This window comes from Ailuropoda melanoleuca, chromosome 12 (genome assembly GCF_002007445.2).
Source record: "Ailuropoda melanoleuca isolate Jingjing chromosome 12, ASM200744v2, whole genome shotgun sequence".
In the NCBI taxonomy this organism is placed as follows: Eukaryota; Metazoa; Chordata; class Mammalia; order Carnivora; family Ursidae; genus Ailuropoda; species Ailuropoda melanoleuca.
Genome location: NC_048229.1, coordinates 3,411,726 through 3,436,265, shown reverse-complemented (window position 1 = coordinate 3,436,265; position 24,540 = coordinate 3,411,726). Strand labels below are relative to the sequence as shown.

Genomic DNA, 24,540 nt, shown 5'->3' with positions numbered 1-24,540 from the left:
ACATCGGAATCTGGGGATGTACTGTATGGTGATTAACATAATATAATAAAATAAAATTAATAAAAAAAATATAGACTCTAAGACCCATTGAATTAGATTCCACGTTTGCTTTTGCCAGCCTGGGAGTAAATCTGCAGGCCCCTTTAGGATCACGAAGCTTGCGTGTAGGGTTATCTGTATGATTTTTAACTGCCGTGTGATTATAAGCCCCGTAGGCTAAGAACTCCTTCTTCACCAGTGTTCATGACACAGGAGTACTCGGTATGTGTATAGGATGGATGGATATTAGGGAAATGTGCATGAGTCTGTTAGAGCGGCCAACACCAAACACCACAGGCTGGGTGGCTTACACAGTAGAAATTCATTTTGTCAACAAGGGTTGGAAAGCAGGGTGCCGTCGGGGTCGGTGTCTGGTGAGGCCTCTCTCGCTGGCTTGCAGGTGGTGTGACCTCCTGGCTGTGTCCCACATGGATTCTTCTCGTGCACATGCACACGGGAGAGGTCCCCAGTGTCTGTTCCTCTTAGAAGGATCTTATAAGGATCCTATAAGGATCTTATAAGGATTCTTCCCTTGGATCGGGTTGGGGTCCCATCCTTCTAAATTCTTTGGATCTTCACCACCTCCCTAAAGGCCCCCTCTCCAAGCACAGTCACAGTGAGGGCAGGGCCTCCCCGTACGAATCTGGGGAGACACAATTCAGCCCATAGCTCCATCCCAATTCGCAGTGAGCGCTCCTCTACCCACGGTCACGTAGTCTTTCTTAGAACATCCCCAGGGTCGGCCCTGCTCTTGGAAAACTTAAAGGAGGAGTGGACTGGCTTTTGGAGAGTCTCCATCGGAATGATCTGACTTGGGCTTGAGACCGTAGGGGCTATGATTCAATGTGCTTTTGCTTCGTGCAAGGATTCTGCTCTGAGCACAGTGACGTGCAGAGGAATTTGTCAGCTACCAGATGGGATATGTATGTCGCCTGCCCGTGGAGGCTAATAGCCAGCCTAATGGAGAGAACAGCTGACGTTTTTTGGAGCCCTCACTATGTGCCAGGTGCTATTATACGCATGCTGGATGTATTTGCTTTTTGCACCCAGACATGGTTTTGAGGTAGGTAAGACTGCTCATCACGTGATGTTATAGGTATGGAGCCAGAGGTCCAGAGACGTTAAGTAACTCACTCCAGGTTGCCCAGCTGGCAGGTGCCCACAGGTGCTTGCTTGCTCCAGAGCTGCCCCTCGCCACACTGCCCGTTCCTGAGTTTTCCATGTGGGTCTGCAGGCAGAAGCCATTCTCAGAAACTAGTAGCAAAGTACCCTTCCTTTTGTTGCCCCATCAAAAGGATCTCTTAGTCGGAGCGAGCTTTTGTGAGTTTTCAAACCACTTCTGTGTTTAACCACATCCCCTCAAAGTCTTGCTTGGCATTTTGTTTGTTTTCCTTTTCCTTAGTTTCTTTGAAGGTCTTTCCAGGAAGGAAGAAACATATGATTTCCAGGGTGTGATTATATTGTAACCTTTGAGAAGCTATCTTTCCGGCTGAAGGCTGGGCTCCTGTTTTTACGTGGCTGGTAACTGTATTGTTTGCCAATACTCCTTGGCTTCTGGAACACCAGAAGCCAGTCATCCCTTGTCAGCTGGGCGGTGGATTGTTTTTCTAGTTCTTGGAGGGAAAGAGCTAGAAACCATTGCTGCTGTGGAAGGCAGTGCCAGCCGACTTACTCCGTAATAATAAACTGTCCAGATTCCCAATATCTGCTGGACTGAACGCTAATGAGTTGCTAAAAGACTCCCCAAAAGTTGCGTTAACATTTTAAAGGCTTTCTTGCCGTGGGGAAGCATCTGTGTTCCAACTTCATTTACCGGTGGGTAAAGTAAGGCCAGTGTCTCCCGATGGATGTGCTGTCAGAGGAAATCTGCAGTTAGCTGCTCTGTGCTCGGAAACGTGCAGGAAATCGGTCACTGAGTAGAATCTGATATCACCTCTGGAGAACATCAGCAGCCCCGTGACAGCGGCTGCATTTCCTGGGTTCATGTGAACTCAACCCAAATCCAGATGAGCTCTCCTACCGACAGCTCCTGAAATGGGTGCATTTGTAGGACGGATGACCTGGTTGGTGACAACGACCTTCTCGAAAGTAGACCCTATCGAGGGGCATGCTGGAGACAGGAACTGAGGCGAGGACATTACAGAAGATTCTGCCAGCAGGGGCCTGTACCCGGGAGGAAGGCAGTGGGCACTGGCAAGTCTGCCCTACGTTCTTGGATTAATTACGATATTTGGGGTGCCTACAGTAAAAACGCAATCCAGCTGGCTCAACCGTACTGTCCTCACAAAGGAAGTGTCCTGGCTCAGGGAACTGAAACGGTCATGATCCCTTTATGCAAAGTTGGGTCAAGGGTCTCTCTGGTTTAACCAGACTTTGTCTAGAATTTTTCATTCCTGAGAGGGGCCCTCTGTCCGTGGAAACACCGGACCACCCTTCGGTCCCAAGCTGGCTCAGGAGCCCTGCTCTGCCAGGGGGCTTTTCCTTCTGACCTCCCCCACTCCACGGCTGTCCTGCCCTGGCTGGAATCAGCCTGTGCAGACCCCTCGGTGGGCTTCCTGGGTCTGTTTTATGAGGATGAGCTTGGGAGGGGCTGGCCCTTCCCTGCAATTCCACCGTCCTGGAGGGAGGGACCGTGTCCTAGTTACCTCTGCATTGTCGAGCTCTGTGTTATTACCACTGTTAACAATACTGTTAATCTTACTACAACTCGGAGCTCCCATGAGGTCGTGCTAACGCTATACAGCAAGCATCTCGATATGCACACTAGCAAGCTCACCGGTGCACGCAGAGTACGCACATGCCTAGAAGTCCCTTTCGTATTAGCAAGCACAGGACGTCAGCACTGGTTAATTTTAACCTTGGCTCTGTCACTAAGTACGTGTCTTAGGGGATTTTGTGCCTCTGTGGCCCTACTTGCCAGCTCTTCCTGCGAATGACTGGGCGTGCATGTCCTTCCCATGGTCTGTCCCCAGGAGCGAGCATCTAAATACAAAAGGTCAGGCAGTTTGGATGTTGCTGCCTAGGTTTGTTTTCCTTTATATCCGTGATTTACCCTTTGTCACTCCTTTCCTGTTGGCGATATGGCATCTATTTCTTGTTATCTGGACTCGAGGGAATGCTTCCTCCGTAACCTGCTGCTGCTGTGTAGTTATGATTTCAGTATTAATTAGACAGATTTGTGGGCTTTTTTTTTTTCCACTATGTTTTGGCGACCTCCGGTAGGAACTGACATTCCTAATTGAAATCCTTCAATGTGGCAGCTGGAAACTGCAAGCTCCCCAGCTTCTGTCTGGGTCCAGGGCTTTGCCAGGGCTCCTGGGCTGCCCCCAGCCCCTACAGCCCCTCCTTGGGAGAGCTGTGCTCAGACGCCGCCTACCCCTGGCCCATGCTGCCTGTTCCCTTTACAGATGCATTCACTTCGTGCTCCGTGAGAGCAAAGAAAACCTTCATTTCTGATTTGGTGCTTTCCTCGGAGTTTAAATGCCTGCCAAGTACAGTCAGGTCCCCATCCTTCCTCCTGGTTCCTGCAGAAGTTACCGTATTAACTCAGATGTCTTCATTCTCGTGAGACAGAAACTCAACCCAAGCCGGATTCAGGGAAGTGATGAGTCGCTGGTTCGCATCACTCAGCAATCCATGCGTCAGGATCTTGGTTCACCAGCTGGGCCTCCCAGGCGCTGAGGGTCTCCCGTGTTCGGGTCTTCTTTCCTCTTGGCTAGAATCACCTTCAGGAGAGGTCACCCCTCAGGGGGCCCAGGTGAGCCCAGACTTGCAGCTTCTCCATCCAGGAAGCCCACCATGCAGGGACTCTCCGTTCCTAAGAGTTTCGGCAGAAGCCTTGGACTTGACTGGAGGGGAGTAATTCACGCCCCATCCAGTCTCCGGTCTCCGAGGTGGCTGCTTTGCTCAGGGAAGGTGGGTGTGGCTAGTGTCCCATCTCAGTCACCAGGCCACGGACCTGGCAGGGACTGAGCATAGGGAATTGGAATGCTGTCACTCAGAGAAGCAGGAACGACTAGTAGACTGACAACAATAATAATATATTCCACCCGACATGCCTGGTCGGAGTGGGAATATATTATGCCCACGGTACAGGAGAAAGAGCATTCAGGTAATGCTAGTGGCCAATACCAGTGTGGCAGTGATTAGGGGCTAGCTGCTGTCCTAAGAAACTCCTGTGTCCTGTTCATTTAAGGCTCTATAGTTCCGAGGGAGGTAATGTGACTGTGCCCGTTTTACCGACAAGAAAACTGAGACAGCAGGGTAAGTAATGCTCAGCAAGTCGGTTCGACCCCAAGAACCTCAGTTTCTTCCTCTTAACAGAAAAGACAAGCTCAGGCTGCCTCCCTAGCCCTGATACATGAGTATGATAGATCGTTATTTGTCAGTCAATTAACAAACGTTGATGCTTTCAGGTGCTTCTTGAGGCAAAATGGGGAACAGCCATGAATAAGGCATTTCGTATAATTGATAACTTGTAAAATGAATTTCAGGAAACAAATAGAGGTTTGTTATTACCATTACTGCTGCTTCTGGGAATAACTCTGTGGGCTTGCGGGTTGTGTCTCTGCAAAGTGAAAACCCTAGTGTGAGAGCATTTTCTGGTGTGTTGAGGATGGTAGAGGCCACAGCTCAGCTGTGGTCAGCCCGTGGCAGGTCCTGTTACTAAACTTTATAAGATGCTATTAGTCACAGCATCGAGGCTGTGAAATCCTCCCTTCGTGACGTTGTTCGAATGCACCATGACGCTCGGGAGTCGTGTGGCAAGAGGCCTGCAGACACCGCAGACCTCCACCCCGGCAGAGGACGCCGGCCGGTCCCTGAGGGCACCTGCTCTGTTGCCCCCTTGGCTCCACCTCGGAAAGTGATCTTTCCACCCAAAGCCTTCACGGTGGAGTGTTTGCCTTTGCAAAGGAGAGAGCCAGGCACGTTCAGAGCGGTGTGCCGCAGCTGAGGTTTCCCACCTGAAAATCCCCCCCAGTTGGCCCTTTGCTCAGTGTGGCTGAGGGACACATAGACTCCTAAGCTGCCAGCCGCTCCCTGACAGGTGGCCTGAAAGCCAGGGGGCCATTCCCACTCTCGGCAAGTTCCAGGAGGGAATCATCCCTCCACTGCCCTGCTTGCTCAACCTGGAGCCCAGGAGACTGCATATTTACTCTCTACTGCCCTTGGACCTGTCTTTTCCCTCCTAAATCTGATTGTGTAGACACCCCAAGCCTGCCCCCCCGCCCCACTGACTGTCTGCTGCCATGCCCCCTGGCCTCTCTGTTTCTCCCCTAGTTCTATGCCCATATTTTGACCTCAACGTTGAAATAAAATACTCTATTCCTTCCTCTTTCATCTTGCTGATGATGCATTTCAAACAGTCTTTAGAATCGTGATTATAGGTGGGTTATACCCTGTGTAGACGTCTATACCGCACAGTGCAGAGCCTGGTCCACAGGGCATGGGTCTGAGTCCTGGTGCTGCTGATGTAGTTTTCGAATGTTGATGAGTGAGGCCCGGAGCCGATGGCCAAGAAAGAATTCTCGAGACATCTTTGGTGCAAAAAAGGTGGTTTAGGGAAAGCACAGGGACAGGATCTGTGGGCAGAAAGAGCTGCTGCCCCGGGTTGTGAGGGGTGGCTAATTCTACACTTGGGAGCTGGGGGAGGTAAGGACAAAGGGAGGTGTCCGAAAGCACTTTCATAGGCCCAAGAAGACTCTCAGGATGCTGGGGGCCTGGCTATTGTCTAGCTAAGGTGGTTTTCCTTCTAGTAAGGCACTGACATGAAGATGGTTGGGAACTTTCTGGGGGAACCTTGTGCTCTTCCCATTACAAGTCCTTGTCAATAGGCTGCAGGTCGTAAGGAAACCTAACTTCGTTTACATTTCCTCCTGCCTCTGTTTCCCACATCACTATGGAGGGGAGGGTGACGTTAAGGCTCCAGGAAATTGACACGTATGGGTCTCTGGAAGTTAGGCTATTGATAAGAACGCTTTTTTCCTTGTAAATCACTAAGACATGGGTAAACTGAGGGAGACTCACGTCCTGCAGGACTGTGATCTCTATCTGTTAACCATTTGTTTTTCTTTCCCTTAGTTTTAGGGCAGCCAGGAGTGCCTGAGGAATGTCACACATGTCCCACCGGGGAGTGGGGGGCCGGGGAGGTCGCGGGTGTCAGCTTGTGCTTTTTCCCCAGCTTGCCTTCTGTTCCTTCATCACTACTGCACTTGACATGACGTCGGCAGGTTGTGCCATCTGTCCAAGCCTTGGCTTCTTAATCCTCCCAAAGGACTCATTCTTTTCAGTTGAAGCGTCTTCTTATTTGCTTTTAATTTTTTATTTACTGGTTAGTTTGAGGACTGATTCTCAGGTGTCTGGTTCTTTCCCCAAGTCCTTTTCATCGGTCAGTTAAAGGGAGGGCTGCCACAGTCCTTCAAGATACAAGGGATAGTATCCCTGTTTCACAGTAACTAAGGCTCTGGGGGTAGACATGCCCACATCTGGGTACCAAGCACGTAAGAGGAGGTTTGCCTCCCCATTCACCCTACTCCGGAGTCTGTGTTTGGTCGGCTGGGACCTACCACCCAGGATGATACCAATCAAAAAACACCAGGTGAACCTTAAGGATTGTTTCATCGGGGGGTGTATTCGTGGAGGGCCCTGTGAATCGGGGGGCACCTCAGCATCATAGGAGATCTGGAAGGACCACAGCGAGTGTGCTAAGATCCATCAGAGTCTCTGACCCTCCGGGGAAGCGTGTGGAAAGCCAGCGCACGTGGCCAGACTGGTGGCACTCACACGGGACAGCATCTCGTGTCAGTGTGTGCTGAAGATAAGGGGTGCCGCAAAATGAGACAAAAATGAAACTGAACAAAACCGAAATCAAATGGGGGAACATTTAGAGAGGGCCTTTCTCTGTAAAGATGGCATCCCTTGAGACGGAATCAATACGCAGCTGTCATATGCTGCATTGGACACAGGTTCATTAAAAAATCCGTGGCCGCGCCGATCGATGAGCCTTCGGGGACCAGGGCCTGTCAGCACAGAGGCTGCAAATGGTGGAGAAGAAGACTCCTAGTCTCTGGGAAGAAGGAGTTCTTTCAAGTCTGATCAATAGGCCCGCCTCTGTGGCCGTCATAAGCCTTGGAATGTTGATAGAGCTGTTTGCAAAAGCCAGGGCTAAGCTTTGCTGTGACTTGATGTAACTTCAAAGACCGGCCTGTAACGTGGACCGAAAAGAGGCAAAATCAAGAAGGAAAGGAAAGTGGTTTTTATATGCGTTCCAGGGAAGACAAGGTACAGATGCAAATCGACTCTGAACACAGAAACTCTGGCTTTGTGGGACCGGTGTTTTGTGGGCTGGCTCGCAGAGGTAAGAGGGTGGGTGTGCCTCACTGGGTGGAACGCCGTTGTCAGCCTCAGGGCGTGGCCTGTGCAAGTAATGTCGGGATTCTTGCAAGTGGGGCGTTTGGACTAATTCAGGGTTTCTCAATCCTGACAGGTGAGGTCTGTAACTCTTTGTCGTGAGGGTCTGTCCCCTGCATTGTAGGGTGTGGGTCATTGCCCCTAGCGTCCACTCACTAGCTAACAGTCCCAACCACTTGCCTGGCTTGTGACAACCCAAAATTTCATCTCCAGAGCTTGCCCAACATCCCTGTTTACACTAAAGGTGAAATTGTCCCTGGGTGAGAACCACTGAATTCCACTTCCAAAGTGGCAAGGAGAGGACTATAAGCCCATCTCTAGAAGGTTGGGGTGTTGGGGGTGATAGGAACCAGAGATGATTCTGCGACCAGGCACTTCCTGTGTGTCTCTCGTTTCTGTGCTTCAGTTTTACCTTTCCAACAACCTTGTCCGTAAAGTAAGGACCGTGGCCACCAGTAGCTTTAAGCTCTTATAGGTACAACTCTGTAATAAGGAAGGAAAAGGATCTTTTCCAACCAAGTTCAGTCTAAAAGCTCTTGTGAAGGGCTCTGGTCCGGCTTGGGTAACACATCTTACTGCAAGGGACTTCTGAGCTGTCTGTGTTGGGAAGGAGCTGAGGGACTCAGTTGGCTCACAGGCTCTCCTGTTGGGCAGGGCTTTCCTGCCAAGGAGAAAGGAGGAAGCTTTGCTTGTTCATTCGTTCATCCATCCATCCATCCATCCATCTATCCATCCTTCCATCCATCCATCTATCCCGCCATCCATTCCTCATATACTTTGTGCCATCCCTTGTCCTGTGTGGGGAGGATGTGAAGATGAACAGCTCCCTTGGGTCCCGCCTCCGACAGGTTTTCAGCGTGCTTTATACGATGTCCGGCTAAAACTGGGACAGAGAGCTACATCATCTCGGCAGGTGGTGACAGTACACTTTTTAGTGGATTGGGAAATGACAGAAAAGGGTCTGGAAGTAGATCTAGGAGTTTAGGGGGGAGCAGAGGGAATTTGATTAGGAAGACAACGAGAAATAAGGCATTCTCGGCATTGAAAACGCATCAGCTAGCGGTCATTGTTGTTTTAATGCCTGATGTGCTCTGGCAAATTGGGAGATGCCAGTTTTCTTGAAGCACAGTTAGCAGGAGAGGTGCTGGGACATCGTGTAGAAGGACACATGTGAAGCTGAGCAAAGGAATTTGGAGTTTACCCCCTGGTCAGAGAGGAGTCACTGGACCTTGGTCATTGGGTGAGAGTTTTTGAAAATGAGCTTTGGAAATAATGAAATTCAGGCAATGAATTCAGAGAAAGAGTATTTCTGAATTTCTCTTGCAAGGATCAAAATAATCCATTGGAATGCTTAAGAAGACCAGTGAGAAACATTTGTGACAATGTTGTTGAAGAGTTAAGGACTCACAAGGATGAGGGCACCCGGGTGGCACAGCAGTTGAGCGTCTGCCTTCGGCTCAGGCGTGATCCCGGGGTCCTGGGATCGAGCCCCACATCAGGCTCCTCCGCTATGAGCCTGCTTCTTCCTCTCCCACTCCCCCTGCTTGTGTTCCCTCTCTCGCTGGCTGTTTCTCTGTCAAATAAATAAATAAAATCTTCAACAACAACAACAACAAAAGGACTCAGAAGGAGACATAATACCCTCAAACCCTCTCTTTCCTCCATCCCATGACCTTGAGCGCGAGGGCTGTGAGATCGGGATCCTGCCCGCTTCTCCCACCCCCTGCCCAGCCACTACACTGCTCACCTCCTTTCTAGCACTTGCCATCAGCCGACGTTCCCCTTCAGCTAGTTTATTTGCTTGGTTCTGTCCATCTCCCGCCACACAGCGTGACCTTTGTGAGCTCTCACGTGTGTCTTGCTGGCTCTGTCTCCACGTCTGGCACAGCATCTGGTTCCTACGGGGTGTTCGGTAAATATTCAGTGAGCTTGTTCATTCATCCATCTATCATGCATTTATTCAATCATCACCCAATCATGCATATACCCCAGTCATATGTTCACTGCACCGCTAATGACTGCCGACTCCAGCTGGTTCATTAAAAAGAGCATTCTCTGTTGATATGTGGGTATTTGAAAGAAATAATGTCTAAATGGATCAACAGAGCCTAATCGATACTTCAGTTGGTGCTTTGGTGTCACAGTTTACATTCTGCAGGAGGTCCCTGGTGTGTAATGCATCCTTCCCAGTGGAGAATTCTTCCTTTTGACAGACAACCCAAAGAAAGAAGATTCTGGAATGTTTTCTTGTGGATGGGTGGAGAAGTCTGGAATACAACAGCTGTACTACGTACGGAGGGTTTGTTCTCAGAATCATGGCTGTCGAGGGTGTAGGAATTGGGATAGCCAGACAGTGCTGCTGGGAACGTCAATTGGTGCTGCTCCTTTGGAAGACGGTTTAACAGATCCTCGGAATCTTCAAGGTGGAGTTCTCATGTGACCTAGAAATCCCACTTCTAGGTATATATCCAAGAGAAATGAAAATAGAAGTCTGCACAGAAACTCGTACATGAATGGTCATGGCAACATTATAATATCAAAAAATTAGAGATAACCCAAATGCGCATTTTCTGATGGTTGGAGAAGCACATTCGGTCCATATCCATCAAAGACACTACTCAGCTGTAGAAAGAGTGAAGCCCTGATCTCTGTTACAACATGAATGAGCCTTGGAAACATGATGCTACGTGGAAGGACCCAGGCACCAAAGGGCACATATTGTAGAATTCTATTTACATGAAATGTCCAGTATAGAAAAATCTGCCGAAGCAGAAAGCAGACGAGCGGTCTCCAGGGGCTGGTGGGGGAGGGGAGTGTGGACGGAAGAGTGCCGTCTAATGAGTGTGCGGTTTCTTCTGGGGGTGGTGAAAATGTTCTAAAAGTGCCTAGTGATTTTTACACAACTGTGGATTTACTAAAGACCCCCCAGCTTGTACCCTTCACAAGGTGAATTTCATGCCATGTGAATTTTGTCTGAATTTTTAAAAAATCACAGCTGACTTCTCATGAGCACGTAAGCAGATTCCATAAGAGGAAAACCATGGAGGATCTGAAGCCGTGGTCCCCTTCTGTCCATGAGGGGAGATGGGTGTGCAGATAACTAAGGATTACTGCCTCAAAAGAGAGAGAGTTGGTTTTAGGGAGAAGTGCAGATCCTACATTATTGGTTTGAAATGCTGCTTCTGTGATTTTTGGCTCGGGTAAAAGGGATGAAGACGCCGATCGTTGCTGTCGAGAAGCATCTTGGAAACTTTGTGTCATTACGATTTGAAGAACCTTCGGAACCTTCTAAGGAATTTGGACTTGAATTTGTAGCAAAAATGGTAGAGGTGAGACACACATGTCATAGTTCCCTAGCACCCATCCGAGGAAGACATCATTCATTGATCCTTGCACACCTCTCCCCAGAATCCAGATTCTTCCCCAGGCCAAGTGCCCCGCCCCCTCCCTCCCCAGAGCCTGTAAGGATCCAGCAACAATCACCGAAGTGATGAAAACTCTCCCATTTCTGTTACAATCTGTGGGAGCCCGGAGAAGTGTCTAATACGGATTGGACCAGCGTATCGATGAGGTGCACATTTGTACCAGATAGTTTCATACCTTGAAAAAAATAGTTTCCTTCCTCAGTTTCCTTTGCTGGACATTGCAGTCACTGTCAAGGAAAGCGTATGCTCAAGACTGTAAAACAGCAATTCTTAAGGCAAATACAGTCCCAAGACTTGCCTTGTTTGGCCAGTGTCACGTCTCACTGTTTTCCTATTAGCAGCCAGTGTCGACATCTGATAGATTTCACTCTCAACCTGGATGTCCTGCCTCTTTTGAAAAAAATCGGGTGCGCTAAAAGGGCAGAGCCAACATTCCTCCATGGAAGCAATTCGTTCTAGGTGTGCTGGCTGCCTTTCTTTTTTTTTTTTTTTTTTTAAAGATTTTATTTATTTATTCGACACAGATAGAGACAGCCAGCGAGAGAGGGAACACAAGCAGGGGAGTGGGAGAGGAAGAAGCAGGCTCATAGCGGAGGAGCCTGATGCGGGGCTCGATCCCACAACGCCGGGATCACGCCCTGAGCCGAAGGCAGATGCTTAACCGCTGTGCCACCCAGGCGCCCCTGGCTGCCTTTCTTGGGTGAGATATGCTCATTCCAGTTTGCCTGGTCTCGATATCCCCAGATACATCTCTGCAGACCTGGCGCTGTGTGTGGTTTGGCGCCATGCAGGGCTGTGCCACGTTGTGTTGTGTTGTGTCGTGCTGGCTTACCTAGTCCGATCAGTACCTCGTGCCACTCCTTTATTCATGAGACTTTATGGGCAAATTACCTTCTTGTGCATTGAATTATACCATGGTGGTACAGGACATTATGATGGTGAGTTCGTTTTGTATCAGTAGTGTCAGCCCAGGTGTTCGACAAAGGAGGAAACCGGTATAATTTCACCCTGGCTGCGTGGGGAGGACGCGGGACTCTGGGTACAGTGCCTGTCCCACAGCACATAATCGTGGGTTGTGGCAACGGAGGAGCTCGGTGCTTGCAGACAAATGTTCTCAGGCAGCTCAGAAAATCTCTTGGAGGCAGGGATGTCGTGAGTCTCTATTCATGGCGGAGAGAACACAAGCTTCATCAGTGGTACCGCATTTATAATGCCGAGCACGGTGCTTCTGCACTGAGAACGGCCCCGGGGCACCAGGGCTTGGCTAGATCCTGAATGCCTGGTTCTCTTATGGAGATGCTCAGTGAGAGTGAGAGTTTGGAGGGCCAGCCTTCTGGCAGTGAGGGACATGTCTTGTGTCTGCTGGGTCTGTCCACTTGGGTCTTCAGAGGCCCTCTCCCAGTCTCTTTGTAGAATGGGTGGTTGAGAGGCCGCTGCTGGCACTTACTTCGGTCGGTCCCGGGAATCACAGAAGTAGACCCCCTGCTCTTGATGCCTCATACCGTATATAAACAATGCACGGGTCTCCTCTCTTCCAAGTGCTGTTTTGTCCTAATCGAAATTTCCTATGTAGCTTTAATAAAAGTTGCAAAATGCTTCGGAACTTTCTCTCTCTTATTTTCCCCCTTGAAAATCTGTTTATCCTGCCAAAATACCTTATGTGTGTTTGTGTGCGTATGTGTGACTAATTTATGTGCAAACTTCGAACATCTAAGCTTTGGCTTCAACATCGGTGCCAATGGAACCTCATTACGAGCGTCTCTGTGCAGCAGGCCCGGTGAGCGCAGTCGGGGGGGCGCGGGGAGTCGGGCAGCGCCATATGCCGGGCTTTCTCCAGATAAACAGCTCCTGATCCCTTCTGGGGCACCGTCTGATGAATGCGAAGGGCTTGGATCTTTTCCTAAGCTGACAAGCGTTGGTGGTGCTTTTAAAATCCCCCAAGTTAAGAGATGAGATGCTCACATGAAAACATCCTGCAAATAAGCATGTGCTAAACTTTGTACTGAGCTGTAGTCTTTGGCCCGGGATGCTGTGGAGTTTCGACGAGGAATAAGTGTTGGCAGATGCTTATCTAGAAATAACGAAACGTTACGAAAGTGTTTGGGGGCAGAGCTTTTACCCTGGAGGAAAAAGACTAACATGTCTTGGGTTTCTCATAGTGAGGGCCCATCACACAGAATCCAGAAATATTCTGTGCCCTCTAATGGAGGTGGACTGAGCGAGGTCTCGGGAGTCTCTCTTGAAGATGTTGTGGGTCTCAAATTAAGGTGAACAGTGGACCCGTCTTGCAGGTCGGAGGTGAAGACCGCCAGTGAGTACGTTCATCCCCCAGGCCCCCGCAGCCCCCACGGGAGCTTTAGGGAAATATGATTAAAAACAGTATCTTCCACCAACTCAGAAAACCTCACCAAAAAAAGTAGGGGAGAAAGAAAACAATGGCATTATAGAGTCAGTATTAAACCAGAATGGGATGTGAAGCATAGCGGTTTGCTAAGAAATTGCAAAGACAGAAAGAAATTCTACCATTTAACAAAGCCAAGCAGATCTAATCCGTGTCATACACGTTCTCCAAATAAATCAATTTTTCTTATTTTAAAATTTTATTTGCCCATACAGAACCCCGATGAGTTTACTAATTATTGCGTACTCTGTATGTTTAGTGCTTAGGAGAGTGAGTGTCTGACCTGGGGACACAGGCAGGCAAGGGAGAGCCAGGTGGGCTCAGTTTCCCTTGACCCAAGTCACTGCACTGAGCTGGTGATCCTGGCCCCTCACCCTGGGAGTTCAGTTGGAAGACCATGGAGATCGATCACAAAGTTCTCTCTGCATGCTCACTCTCCTGCGTCCCAACGGGTCCACACTGCCTGAGAGAGAAGGCCATGGCTTCTGTCCTGTGTATTTGTGCTGAGCTGTTAACCCAAACTTGTTAGGAACACTGGTTTTGCGTCCAGGTGGCATGAGCCCAAATCCTGACTGAGCCTCTTGCTAGCTCTGTACCCCTGACGAACTGGCCTCTCTGAGCTTCGTTGGGTGCATAATGAAGAAAGAATACTTTACCTTATACAAGTACCATGAGGATTAAATGGGTACAGTGCACATTAAGTTCTATGAACAGTGCCCAGTGCATGGGAAGCGCTCCACGTGGAGTGGCGACTTCGAATAGAGGCAAAACCAAAAACTGATCTCAGTGCTCCTTAAGTGGCAGAGGCTAAGCAATCATTTTTGCAAAAAATATTAACTATCCTTTAGGTTTGGATGAAAAAGGACCGTTACATTTTTTTTTATATAGTTTGCACATCTTCATATAGGGCTATGCATTTCTCGTGTGTGGGTGAGAAACATACCATCGGATTCTGTAGCTTTTCTTCCTTGACACGTGGCTTCACATCTGGCAGGCTGCACGCAGGGTGATGGGAGGAGCTGTAATAATGCATGGCCAGGTTCTTGCAACTGAAACAGATGGATACAGTGGCAAACTGGGGGTAGGGGGGTACACAGATTAAACTCCTGCTTTCTTCCAGATAACCGTGTGATGCTGAAAGGTGCAGATCCGGAGCATGCGTGCAGGTGTGGGTCCCAGCTCTGCCACACACAGCTCCGTGACCCTGGGCTCGTTACTGGTACTGCCCGGTCCTGAGTTTCTTCTGAGGCAGTTGAGAATGATAATAGGACTTCCTATTCGTGTTCTGTAATCCAAGGACTCTATCTATACATAAACATAAATATGGATAATGCATGTACGATAAAACATTTATGTTCTCTAAATATAAAATATACATGAAATACACAATAACCCATAAAGCATACGTAGACTTGTACCTATACTATATAACATAAATATACATAATGAATATATAATTCATATAATGCATGCAAAGATCACATTTATATGTCATATAAATATAAAATATACATGAAGTGCACAATAAGTCATTAAAACATACATACAAATTATATACAATACTATACATATATACTGTATATAGCATGTTACTATATATAATATGTATCATATATTACATTTTATATTTATATGTGTAATTACTATACATATATACTACACACACACAGAGTGCATAACCAGCACATCCCCTCTCCAGGTGATGATGTGAGGTGACAGATGCCCAGGTGATGAGACGAACGGCACAGACCCAGCAGCCAGGCTAGAAGTCAGAGGAGGGTCACCTGCTGAAGCACAGGAAGGGGGACAGAGGTACTGCCTGCCCCAGTCCTAGAAGCATCCTTGCCTCCAAGAAGCCCGGCTCCTTGTAATGAAGAAATGATACTGGAAATCAAAAGAGCCTGGAGGAGTAAAAGGAAAGTAATGAATGGGATTAGAAAAATGTGCAGTGAAGGGCAGAGAACCTCAGTGGGGACGCACACGTTACATGTATGAACACGCATGGAAACAGTTGTTGTGGGGGCAGGGGAGGCAATGGAGAGAGGCCCAGGGTCCTCTTCCAGCGGGGGAAGCGTCCGCCCTCCCACCTGCAGGGTGTGTGGGCCTCTGCAGGACCCTGCCCCTGAGGCTGTCGGGGGGGGTGTCTCTCATGAGGGGTCAGGAGGCTCTGGCTGGGAGTGGGGGTGCCCTTGACCACGGGAAGAAGATCCCCTTCCTGTGGTCTGAGCGTCCTCTGAAATACCACCTTCCTGAAGACACACGGAAACTGGGCAGGGCAGGACTTCTTCAGAAAGATAATGACCCACTACTTACTACTTTTCAGGGTCAGGAAGAAGTCTTTCGTTTTCTGTGTGGTTTGCTTTTGCCTTTTAGACTGTCACTAATGGAGTACTTGGAAATCAACTGAGAATCCTTTCTCAGACCCTGGACTGAACCTGGGTGATCCATTCTCTCTCCCTACCTGTCCTGCGCCCCACCTAAGGCCAGGGAGGGGCTTGAGACCTGCAGCGAGCGCTTCCTGTGGGCTGCACTGAGCTTAGCAGGTGGTACAGCGACTGCTCTGAGGAAACCAGAAAAACATCGGTGGTGGGGGGGGGGTTACAGTCACCTCACATCCAGGGGAGAGTCACGACCTGAATAGTCTGCGAGAACTTCTGCTGGGGGTGACCTTGAAGCCTGAATTCCCAAACCTCTTACTCCTATGAGCAAATCTGTTCCTTAAATATGTTTCATCTGGTCTGGAAAACATATGTGTTATATATTACACTTAAAGATTTAGAAGGGTAGATCTCATGTGAAGTGTTCTAACCACAAAAGTTATTGTTATTATTATTATTATTTTTAAAAAGGCCAGATTTCTGACCTCTACTGACAAATTGGGAGCCTTGCTTCCCTGGGGCTGAAGAGCGGGGCATAGAGGTTGGGAGTGAGTGAGTGAGATTCCAAGCTCCCCATCCCCGCTGCTCCCCTTCCCAGCTGCTGGCCTGTGCTCCCTTTATCCAAACATTTGATCAGGAACCGGCAGTGACCCACGTTAGAGCAGCGTGCTTGCAGCTCCGTGGTGGTTGCTAACATCGTCACAAAGCAAAACACAGCGACATAAATTTGCTTTTATAATAGCTCGTCCGTAACAGGTGTCCCGGAGTCTCTAAAGAGACACCCAGTGTAAACACCCTGGGGGGAGAAAGAAGAAAAGGCATCTTTCCCAAATATCATCATAATAAGTGATTTCTGTGGTTGTTTTTGCCTTGACTTTAGAAACAGCTATCAGCTCAAGGAATCAAGCGTTTCTGAGGCAATGAATTCCCCACATGGGGGCCTAATGAGGGAGCCCATAACTGCCTGGGGCTGGGGATCTGACTTTTTGAGGCAGAAGAAAAGCTGAAATGAGGGGATGAAGTGCCTATCCCGTGCGTAAACAGAAAGTGGATTAGAGAGGAAAGTGTCCTATGAAGTCTGACAGCCCTTAAGTGGCTGCTGTTATTTGACGAGACAGTGTGGGCTGCTAAGGGCCACTCTGCTCCTTTCCCCGCGCAGCCGCTGGGCGGATTTTGATGCTAGACGAGAGCGGGGTCCTGCGTCGTGAGGGAGGGGTGCCGGGCTGTGCGTGCTGGGCAGCTGCTGATGCCCCGCTGGGGACGCTGGGCAGCTGGAAGGAGCCCCGTGGCTGGAAACCAGGTAAATGTGCGAAGTGACCGCAGGGATGGTGGCCGTCACTGTTCCCCCGAGAGCCGACGCCACGTGCACCCCGCCTGTGATACCGTGAATTACAGGAAATGTGTGTTTGGGTCTTGGTCTGTGGTTCCTGGCTCGCGGCTCCCCAAACCGTTTTCTGAGCGCTCGGAGCAACTTGGAGCATCTTTTGTTGTCATAGTTGCTCTTCTGTCCTCGGTGGGGGGTCAGGAGGTGGACCTTTGTGTTTTGTTGTTCATAATGAGCCCCTTTCAACCACACCGATTCCGGCCTCCCCTGGAAGCAGAGCTGAACCCCACCGAGATGTCCCCTAGCACCTGTCCTCGCAATGTTAATAACACAATCTCTCTCAAATTCTGTTGCTCGGGAGCTGGTCTCAGGCCAGCCAACGTGGCCCGTGTCGTTCCCTTTCCCGCTCCAACCGCAGCAGGGGTGAGCAGCCCCAATTTCCCAGGGGAGGAGAATGAGAATCAGCGCACCCACATCCCTAGTCTGAGGGAGGGCGGAGCAGGGCAGTGGGGCTAATTGTGTTACATGCCGGAGCTCAGACTACTGGTTCCCAAACAGCTGTCCATTGGAATCGCCAGGGCCCTTTGAAATATGTGGATTCCCGGCTCGGACCCCGAGTCACCCTGATTACATCGCTGTGGGCTGAAACGGGGCAGCGCGATCACCCCGGGACGATTCCACAGTGAAGGGAAGTCTGGAACCGCTGACCCCCTCTTCATCCTGTGGCTGCCTCTCCGGCTGGCTGGATCTTGCCCTTGAGCAAAAACAGGTGGAAGGCAAGAGACCGTGTCTTTGTTTCTTGAGTTCTGGGCGGGAAGCACACAGCTCTGGCACCGGGAAAACATCCCTCATGCCTGATGGCCGAACACGTTGTGAGTGAATCTGTGGACACGCACGTTTGGCCGGGAGAGGATCCAGGTCCCATCATTTCAGGACCGCAGCCCCACGGTTGCTGGAAAATTGAGGATATTTGAAACACCCCTGATGATGAGCAGATTCGTTTGTGCCCCAGGCCCACCCACAAAAGCGAGGACGAGGAGAGGAAGGGCAGTACCAGCACGCCACGGTGCGCGTCCTCACCCAGTTCGTGGCCGAGGTGCCCGATGTGGGTCAGCTGAGCTCCCTGCTGGGCCCCGACTGGCAGTTCGACATCACTGACCTCGTGGCCGGTCTCAGGAAGGTGGAGGAGCCGAGAATCGTGCAGCTGCAGGGCGGCCGGACCCCGGTGGGCCGGGAGCCGGGGGTAACCTCCGTGTGGCTTTAATGCACTGCTGGACGCTTTCCCCAAATACTCAGCCCGTTCTTTGCTTGTGTCGGACACGTTCGTGTGAGGCAGTTCTGTGCATGTGTCTGTTTGTACATGGGCGGGAGTCATGGACACAACACACAGAATCCATCAGCCTTTAGACCACATATCAGAAATTCATGTTTAATTAACCACAGAGAAGCTTCTGCAAATTAGAGACGCTCTTGAGATCAGAGTCCTCACCCCTTCACCAGGGGATGCTGTGTGACAACAGACAGTGAAAGTGAACTTCTGTCCCTGGTCTTAGCGGCTGTCAACCTCAGGGCGCTTGGCGATGTCGGGACACATTTGGTTTGCCGTATTTATTTACACGCACATGCATCGTTCCCTGATGTCATGCTTTCTCTTTTCTTAGACGATTATTGAAAATATTTCACAGTTAATTTTACTAGGATGGCTGTGGAGAGATTATAGAGCAGATCATTATCTTCACAAAGTGTTTAAATATTCCTTATCACATCACAATTTAGGGTTCGCCCAAATGTGATTTTGCAAAAGCTGGTTTATTGATATTGCATTAGTCCAGGTCTGAATCACTCTGGTTGCAAATTGATGTTTTATGAGGTGAAATGACTTTCTAAGGCCATTAAGATTCCTTTTTGCACTGAATTTTCCCAGCGAGCTCAATGATACTGCAAGGATCTACAATTATGACGTTATAAACATCAGACTACTCAAAGAGCAAAAATTAAGCAGGGGAAGAAGGCGAGACACCATTTCTCTAAATATTTTTAGTAAAAAGATTGTCAAAATATAACTATTAGCTTTGAGGAAAATGTTACATTTTCTGTGCTCTAATGGGCCAACACCAGCAGGGAGGTAATATTCTTTAATTTGGGGGAATTATCACTAAATTAAATCAAGCTCTTTGAAGAAAACAAATGACTAATATTGCATAAATCAAAGGAAGTAAAATATATTAGGTTGATCTATTTATAGTTCCTTGTTTTTTAATGGGGGGATGTAATTAAACATTAAAAAAGTGCTCTTCTAAACTGTTTGCATTTCAGCAAGTTGTCCTAGCTCCAGACCTTCTGTCCTTAGATCACCGGTGCAAATCTATTGTCTGACAGAGTCAGGTTTACTGACCTACTGCTCTTAGGAATACCACACTCAGAGGAAATGTGGGAAATCGTACTGGACAAAAGAGATAGAGTCTGATAGGAAGCCGGCAAGGGCTGAGGGCAGGTCAGATTCTAATAAAGCAGAGGGTGGGTAGCTCAGGACATGCTGAGCTGTCGGCATCAGTCTGGACCCTGCCGTGGACCCAGGGTCCTGCTTGCTGGTGAGATGCGTAACTCACAAGCGTAGGGAATGTTGCATTATCTGAACTCCTGCACAGGTGTTGGAAATCAGATTTGCTTCTCTGTGTCAAAGTGACTTAGGTCCTCAAGGCAAGAGAGAGATGTTCGTTCTGCCTGATGACAGGATTTCAAAGAGCAAGGTTTCTGATAATCTTGGATTTTAGAGAACGGTGTTTCTCGGGGGCTAAAAAAGGTAGCAGTCCCCCAAATAAAAGGGTTGTTCTGACACTTCAGCCATAGCTCGTCCCTGGGAGGAAGGCTTCCTGCTAATGTGGCAGCTGACTTTCCCTGCATCTGTCACCACAGCTGGGTAAAGAGAAGGGCAGTTTTTTGCTTTTTTTGGTCTGAGTTAGTTCCTACTTTTTGGAGACTTTCATTTAGCACTGAGAGCGCACTTTGGGGTTTAAAGGATGGGTGGCAAACAAATGATCGAAAAGAAGTCATCATCTGCTTATAAAGCCCCACTTTTTTCGGTAAGCATTTTACGTTTTTCTTTCCTTTTTCCCTCTTTAATGACGTGTGCAGCAGAGACTGGAGCTTTTTTGCTTCCTTTGAAGGTGCTCTCACCTCTGTCCGACTCCATCCTGGCTGAGAAGACGGTGATCGTGCTGGATGACCGCGTCACCATCGCGGACCTGGGCGTGCAGCTGGTGGCCGGCTTGTCTCTTGCCCTGCAGCCTCACAGAGCGGACAAGAGAGCCATTGTCTCGACGGTGTCTGCCCAGGACGTTCTCCAGGCCCCGCAACAGGTGGGATTCCAGGGTCCTTTTGTCCCCGGTCAGTTGAGACCACTTCCCTCCCTCTCACACTGCGGAGGAGATCAGGAGAGCACTCGTAGCTAGGATGGGGGGTCCTTGAAACTTCTTCCTGCTTTCTCTCTGGTCTGTCTTGTCTCTGAGAAAAGTGCTCAGTACTTTGGATAAATTGTCCTCTTATATATTTTACACACTAACCCTGGGTCCAAATACCACTTTGCAGCGGGTTATCTGTGATGGGGGACTCCTGGTAGACCATGACCAAAGGATCACGTGTGTTCTCCTTTCTAAAATAAGGAATAATTGAAACTGGCAAGTTCTATTTCTGCTATTTAAAGAAGTATGGCTAAGAGGCCCGAGACATCTGTTGGTTTATATTAATTATGGGCAACTTTAAACCTCTGCTCCGTCTTTAAGCTTGTAGCAAAGCCAGTCGAATCATACCAAGGTCATTGTGTCTTTCAAGCACGCCAGTCCCCATAATACATCTTTTCTCAGATACTGCCAATGAGCATGTCTTCTAATAAAGAATGCTTGAAGTGATATCATCTCAAACCGTAGCCTGATTAGTTACACCTGAAATTGATTCCGATGTGTCATGTGATCTTCCAAACTCTTTGGAAAATTCAGAGTCAAACTCTGTTCCATGACATTCACTGAGTTGATATACACAGGACTGCGTTCACTACAGTATACAAATTTGCCCCTCACACCAGTGCATTTACAGCCCATTATTTATGTCAGTTTAATGTATGATAGCAACGGATCCAGATTTTAAAACATATTTATTGTTCTCTGCCTGTGTATTGAAAACATATCTCATAAGAAACCACATGTGTGGTTTATAAATTTGTGTCCGTGTTTACAGACTTGAAGGAAATAAATTACAGCATAAGGCTTTAACTTCATTTTTCTGAATCGCTGGATTTTGTTCTGTGATGGTTCAGTGACACCCTTAGACATTTACGATCCCAAGGATTTTTCAGTTGCTGTGTCATCATTGGATGAAATGGTGGTGTCTGTCCAGGCAAACCTTCCATCCAGATGGCCGATTGTGGTCGCACAGGGTGAAGGGCAAGGGCCCTTGATTAAATTAGAAATGATGATTAGTGAGCCCTGTCAGAAGACCAAGAGGAAGAGTGTTCTTGCCGTGGGTAAAGGAAATGTCAAGGTCAGATTTGAACCAAATATTGCTGAGCACCAAGGAGGCAGCAACGATACTGAGGGCATCAGTCGGGAATACAAAGACCACTTCAGCAATTCCATCGAGCGTGAAGGAAACCAGGAGAGAGCAGGCCAGGAGTGGTTCCAACATGGCGCCTCTGTTGGCCAAGAGGAACGTAGCAACAAAAGCACAACCCCACAGTCTCCCCAGGAAGGAAAGGATAAGAAGTCACTCAAGAGTGGCGGTCCAGACGCCTTCACAAGCTTCCCCACTCAAGGGAGGTTACCAGAACCCAATAATCCCAGTGACCTGACAGCGACCTCAAGGGGGCTAACTGACTTGGAGATCGGCATGTACGCTCTGCTCTGTGTCTTCTGCCTGGCCATTTTGGTCTTCTTGATCAACTGTGTGGCATTTGCTTGGAAATACAGACACAAAAGATTCGCTGTGAGCGAACAAGGCAACATCCCCCATTCCCATGACTGGGTCTGGCTTGGTAATGAAGTGGAACTTCTGGAGAACCCCGTGGACATCACCCTCCCGTCGGAGGAGTGCACGACCATGATGGACAGGGGGCTGCAGTTCTAGGAGAGGAACTTCCTTTTCAACGGCAGCTCCCAGAAGACTTTCTATAGTCAACTGCTCAGACCCTCTGACTATGTCTATGAGAAAGACATTAAAAGTGAGCCTATAAACCCATCGGGCCCAAAGCGGAAGAGAGTCAAGTTTACTTCCTACACCACCATCCTCCCGGAGGACGGCGGCCCGTACACCAACTCCATTGTTTGACAGTGAGGACAACATCAAGTGGGTCTGCCAGGACACCGGGCTGGGGGGCCCCCGGGACCTTAGAGACTATATGGAAAGGCTGCAAGACCCCATGTGAACTCCTTTCTTACGTTTGTATTCACCTTTATGCCTTCTGTTTTTTGAACGGTCGAGCAGTGAGTTTGTTCAGCAATACGGGATGATTTAACAAAGCTTCATTTGGGGCCGTCTTGGGCGGGGGGTCCCTTTCTGAGCAGGTGCAGAGGCCCGGAGAGCTATGGCAGCCGGGTTAGCAGCCGGGATGTGATGTACCCCTCTAGGTCAATTACAAGGAGATACTGGGAACCTCCTGGGACAACATTTTTACCCACTTCCTGGGACCAGCTCAGTGCTAATACAAGGAACCTAGAACTTATGGGTGTTACTCGTTGTCTCAGGGCAAACTGGAGTTGGAAAGAATTTGGGAGTTGATATTTCTATTCTTAGGTCTTTCTAAATCACCGTGGACATTACTTGTTCACACCCTGAGTGTAGACATATGTAAAAGATAACTGAATGTAGCCCTTATTTGCAGTGAGCACTGTTCTTGATGCATGTATGCAAAGGGCTGGGACTGAGGTGCAGCTGGATGCCAGGGGCACGCACTGCACAACAGTGACGGTGAATGCCTGTACCTTTGGCTCCTCATTCCCTTCACCCTACTCCCTGCCCTGTGTGTGTAGGGAAACTAGTTTCTTTGGCTTCTGGAATTCTTTTACATACATGAACAGGGAATAAAAGCTAGTCCTGTCTTCAAGCTCATTTTTGACTGCCGTGTAAGTTTTATTGCCTGGCATCCGTCACGTCTTGCCGTTTACTGAGTGTCCATCCTGGATGTCGGTTTTCTCCACCTGTCATCACGTCACTGTTCAGCATCACTATGTACATTCATACCCCTACTTTATCTGTCCCGGTTGTCCTTATGGAAATGTCTTGTATCTGAATGGGACAAGAGGTTTTACTTAAAGTAAGAGTGTCAGTAAAGGAGTGCTATTTAACAAATAAGTTGTACGTGACGCTTTTCTTTTCCACGTGAATTCTGGGGAAGTGTTGACATCACCAACATGTTTATTTTGTTTCCTCTGGTCGCTGTAACTTCATGGGGGAACTGATGGGGCTTACTTCTCGGGGGTCCCGTCTCTCAAGCTACTTTGGGCTGTGTTTATGAAAGCACTGTATGTGAGCCTCGATTTTTTGCACCCAATCTGAACTCTAAAAATAGTATTTGTGGGTACAGAAAAGGAGTTGCCAAGGAAACAGCTGCAGATGGAGCTTGCCGTTTGTGTGAATAAGAGTAAAAAAAAGATAAATAGAATGATAGTCCAATGTAACAGTATGTAGACGTCCATCCATACGACGGCCAGTAAGACGTTCAAAATCGCTTTTGTGGTAGAGACAAAACACTCACAGGATATGCAGGGGAGGGAGGTGAATAACTGGCAGGGGCGTACACACACACACACACACACACACACACACACACACACACCACAAAACCGAACAGCTGTTCCAAGATCAAGCCATTGTTAGGAAAAACCTGGCCGCTGTAAATCAGCGGCAAAGAAGAAAGAAATTGCATATTGCATGATTCTTGCATAACTTATAAAATGTTACTGGAGGAACCACAGGAATGGTCTGAAGTAAAGGAATTGAGGGTAGGAAGATGAAGTACAATTTTTATTTATGAAGCTGGAATAGCTGCTGAGATGGATTTGGGGCTGAAATGGCCCTTCTTAGTCTCTGCTCAGCCATTTATCTCTAAGAAATAAACTTTCTGGAAAGTATAATAAAAATTCTAATTTTTCTTATTCTTAATTGATGTAATAGATAACAATCTGTTCAAAATAATAGCAGCAGCAACGTACTCGATTCTGTATGCTTCCATACAAGAGAGGTGAATGGTAGCAATGGCCCGAGGGCAGAAGACAGGAATTCAGATTTTTTAAAAATTTAAAATTTTTTTTAAAGTAAAATTTTTTTTAAGTAAAATTTTTTTTAAAAAATTCAGATTTTTAAAAAATTTTACTTTTCAGCTGAACCTGTAATGTTTTATCTCTTTAAAAGAGGCAGATCTTAAGCGGAAAGGACAAAGCTAGCATCTTAAATACCTGCGGCCTGTACGACGGCACCTCATTATTATTTTACGATTTCAAATTATTTTGTCATACAAATTTTAGTATGAAAGAAGGCGTTGAGGGCAGCACCCAGCAGAGAATGGCTGCCCCA

General features: G+C 48.3%; 1 protein-coding gene across 1 annotated transcript; it reads left to right on the top strand.

The window, feature by feature from the left end:
• The first annotated feature begins 17,834 nt into the window (after nucleotides 1-17,834).
• Nucleotides 17,835-22,393, top strand: LOC100466039 (transmembrane protein 132B-like). Its single transcript, XM_034637910.1, is given in 6 exon segments — nucleotides 17,835-17,849; nucleotides 17,990-18,231; nucleotides 19,359-19,362; nucleotides 20,145-20,349; nucleotides 21,239-22,286; nucleotides 22,288-22,393. Coding segments are annotated over 6 exon segments (1,620 nt in total).
• The last annotated feature ends 2,147 nt before the right edge of the window (nucleotides 22,394-24,540 follow it).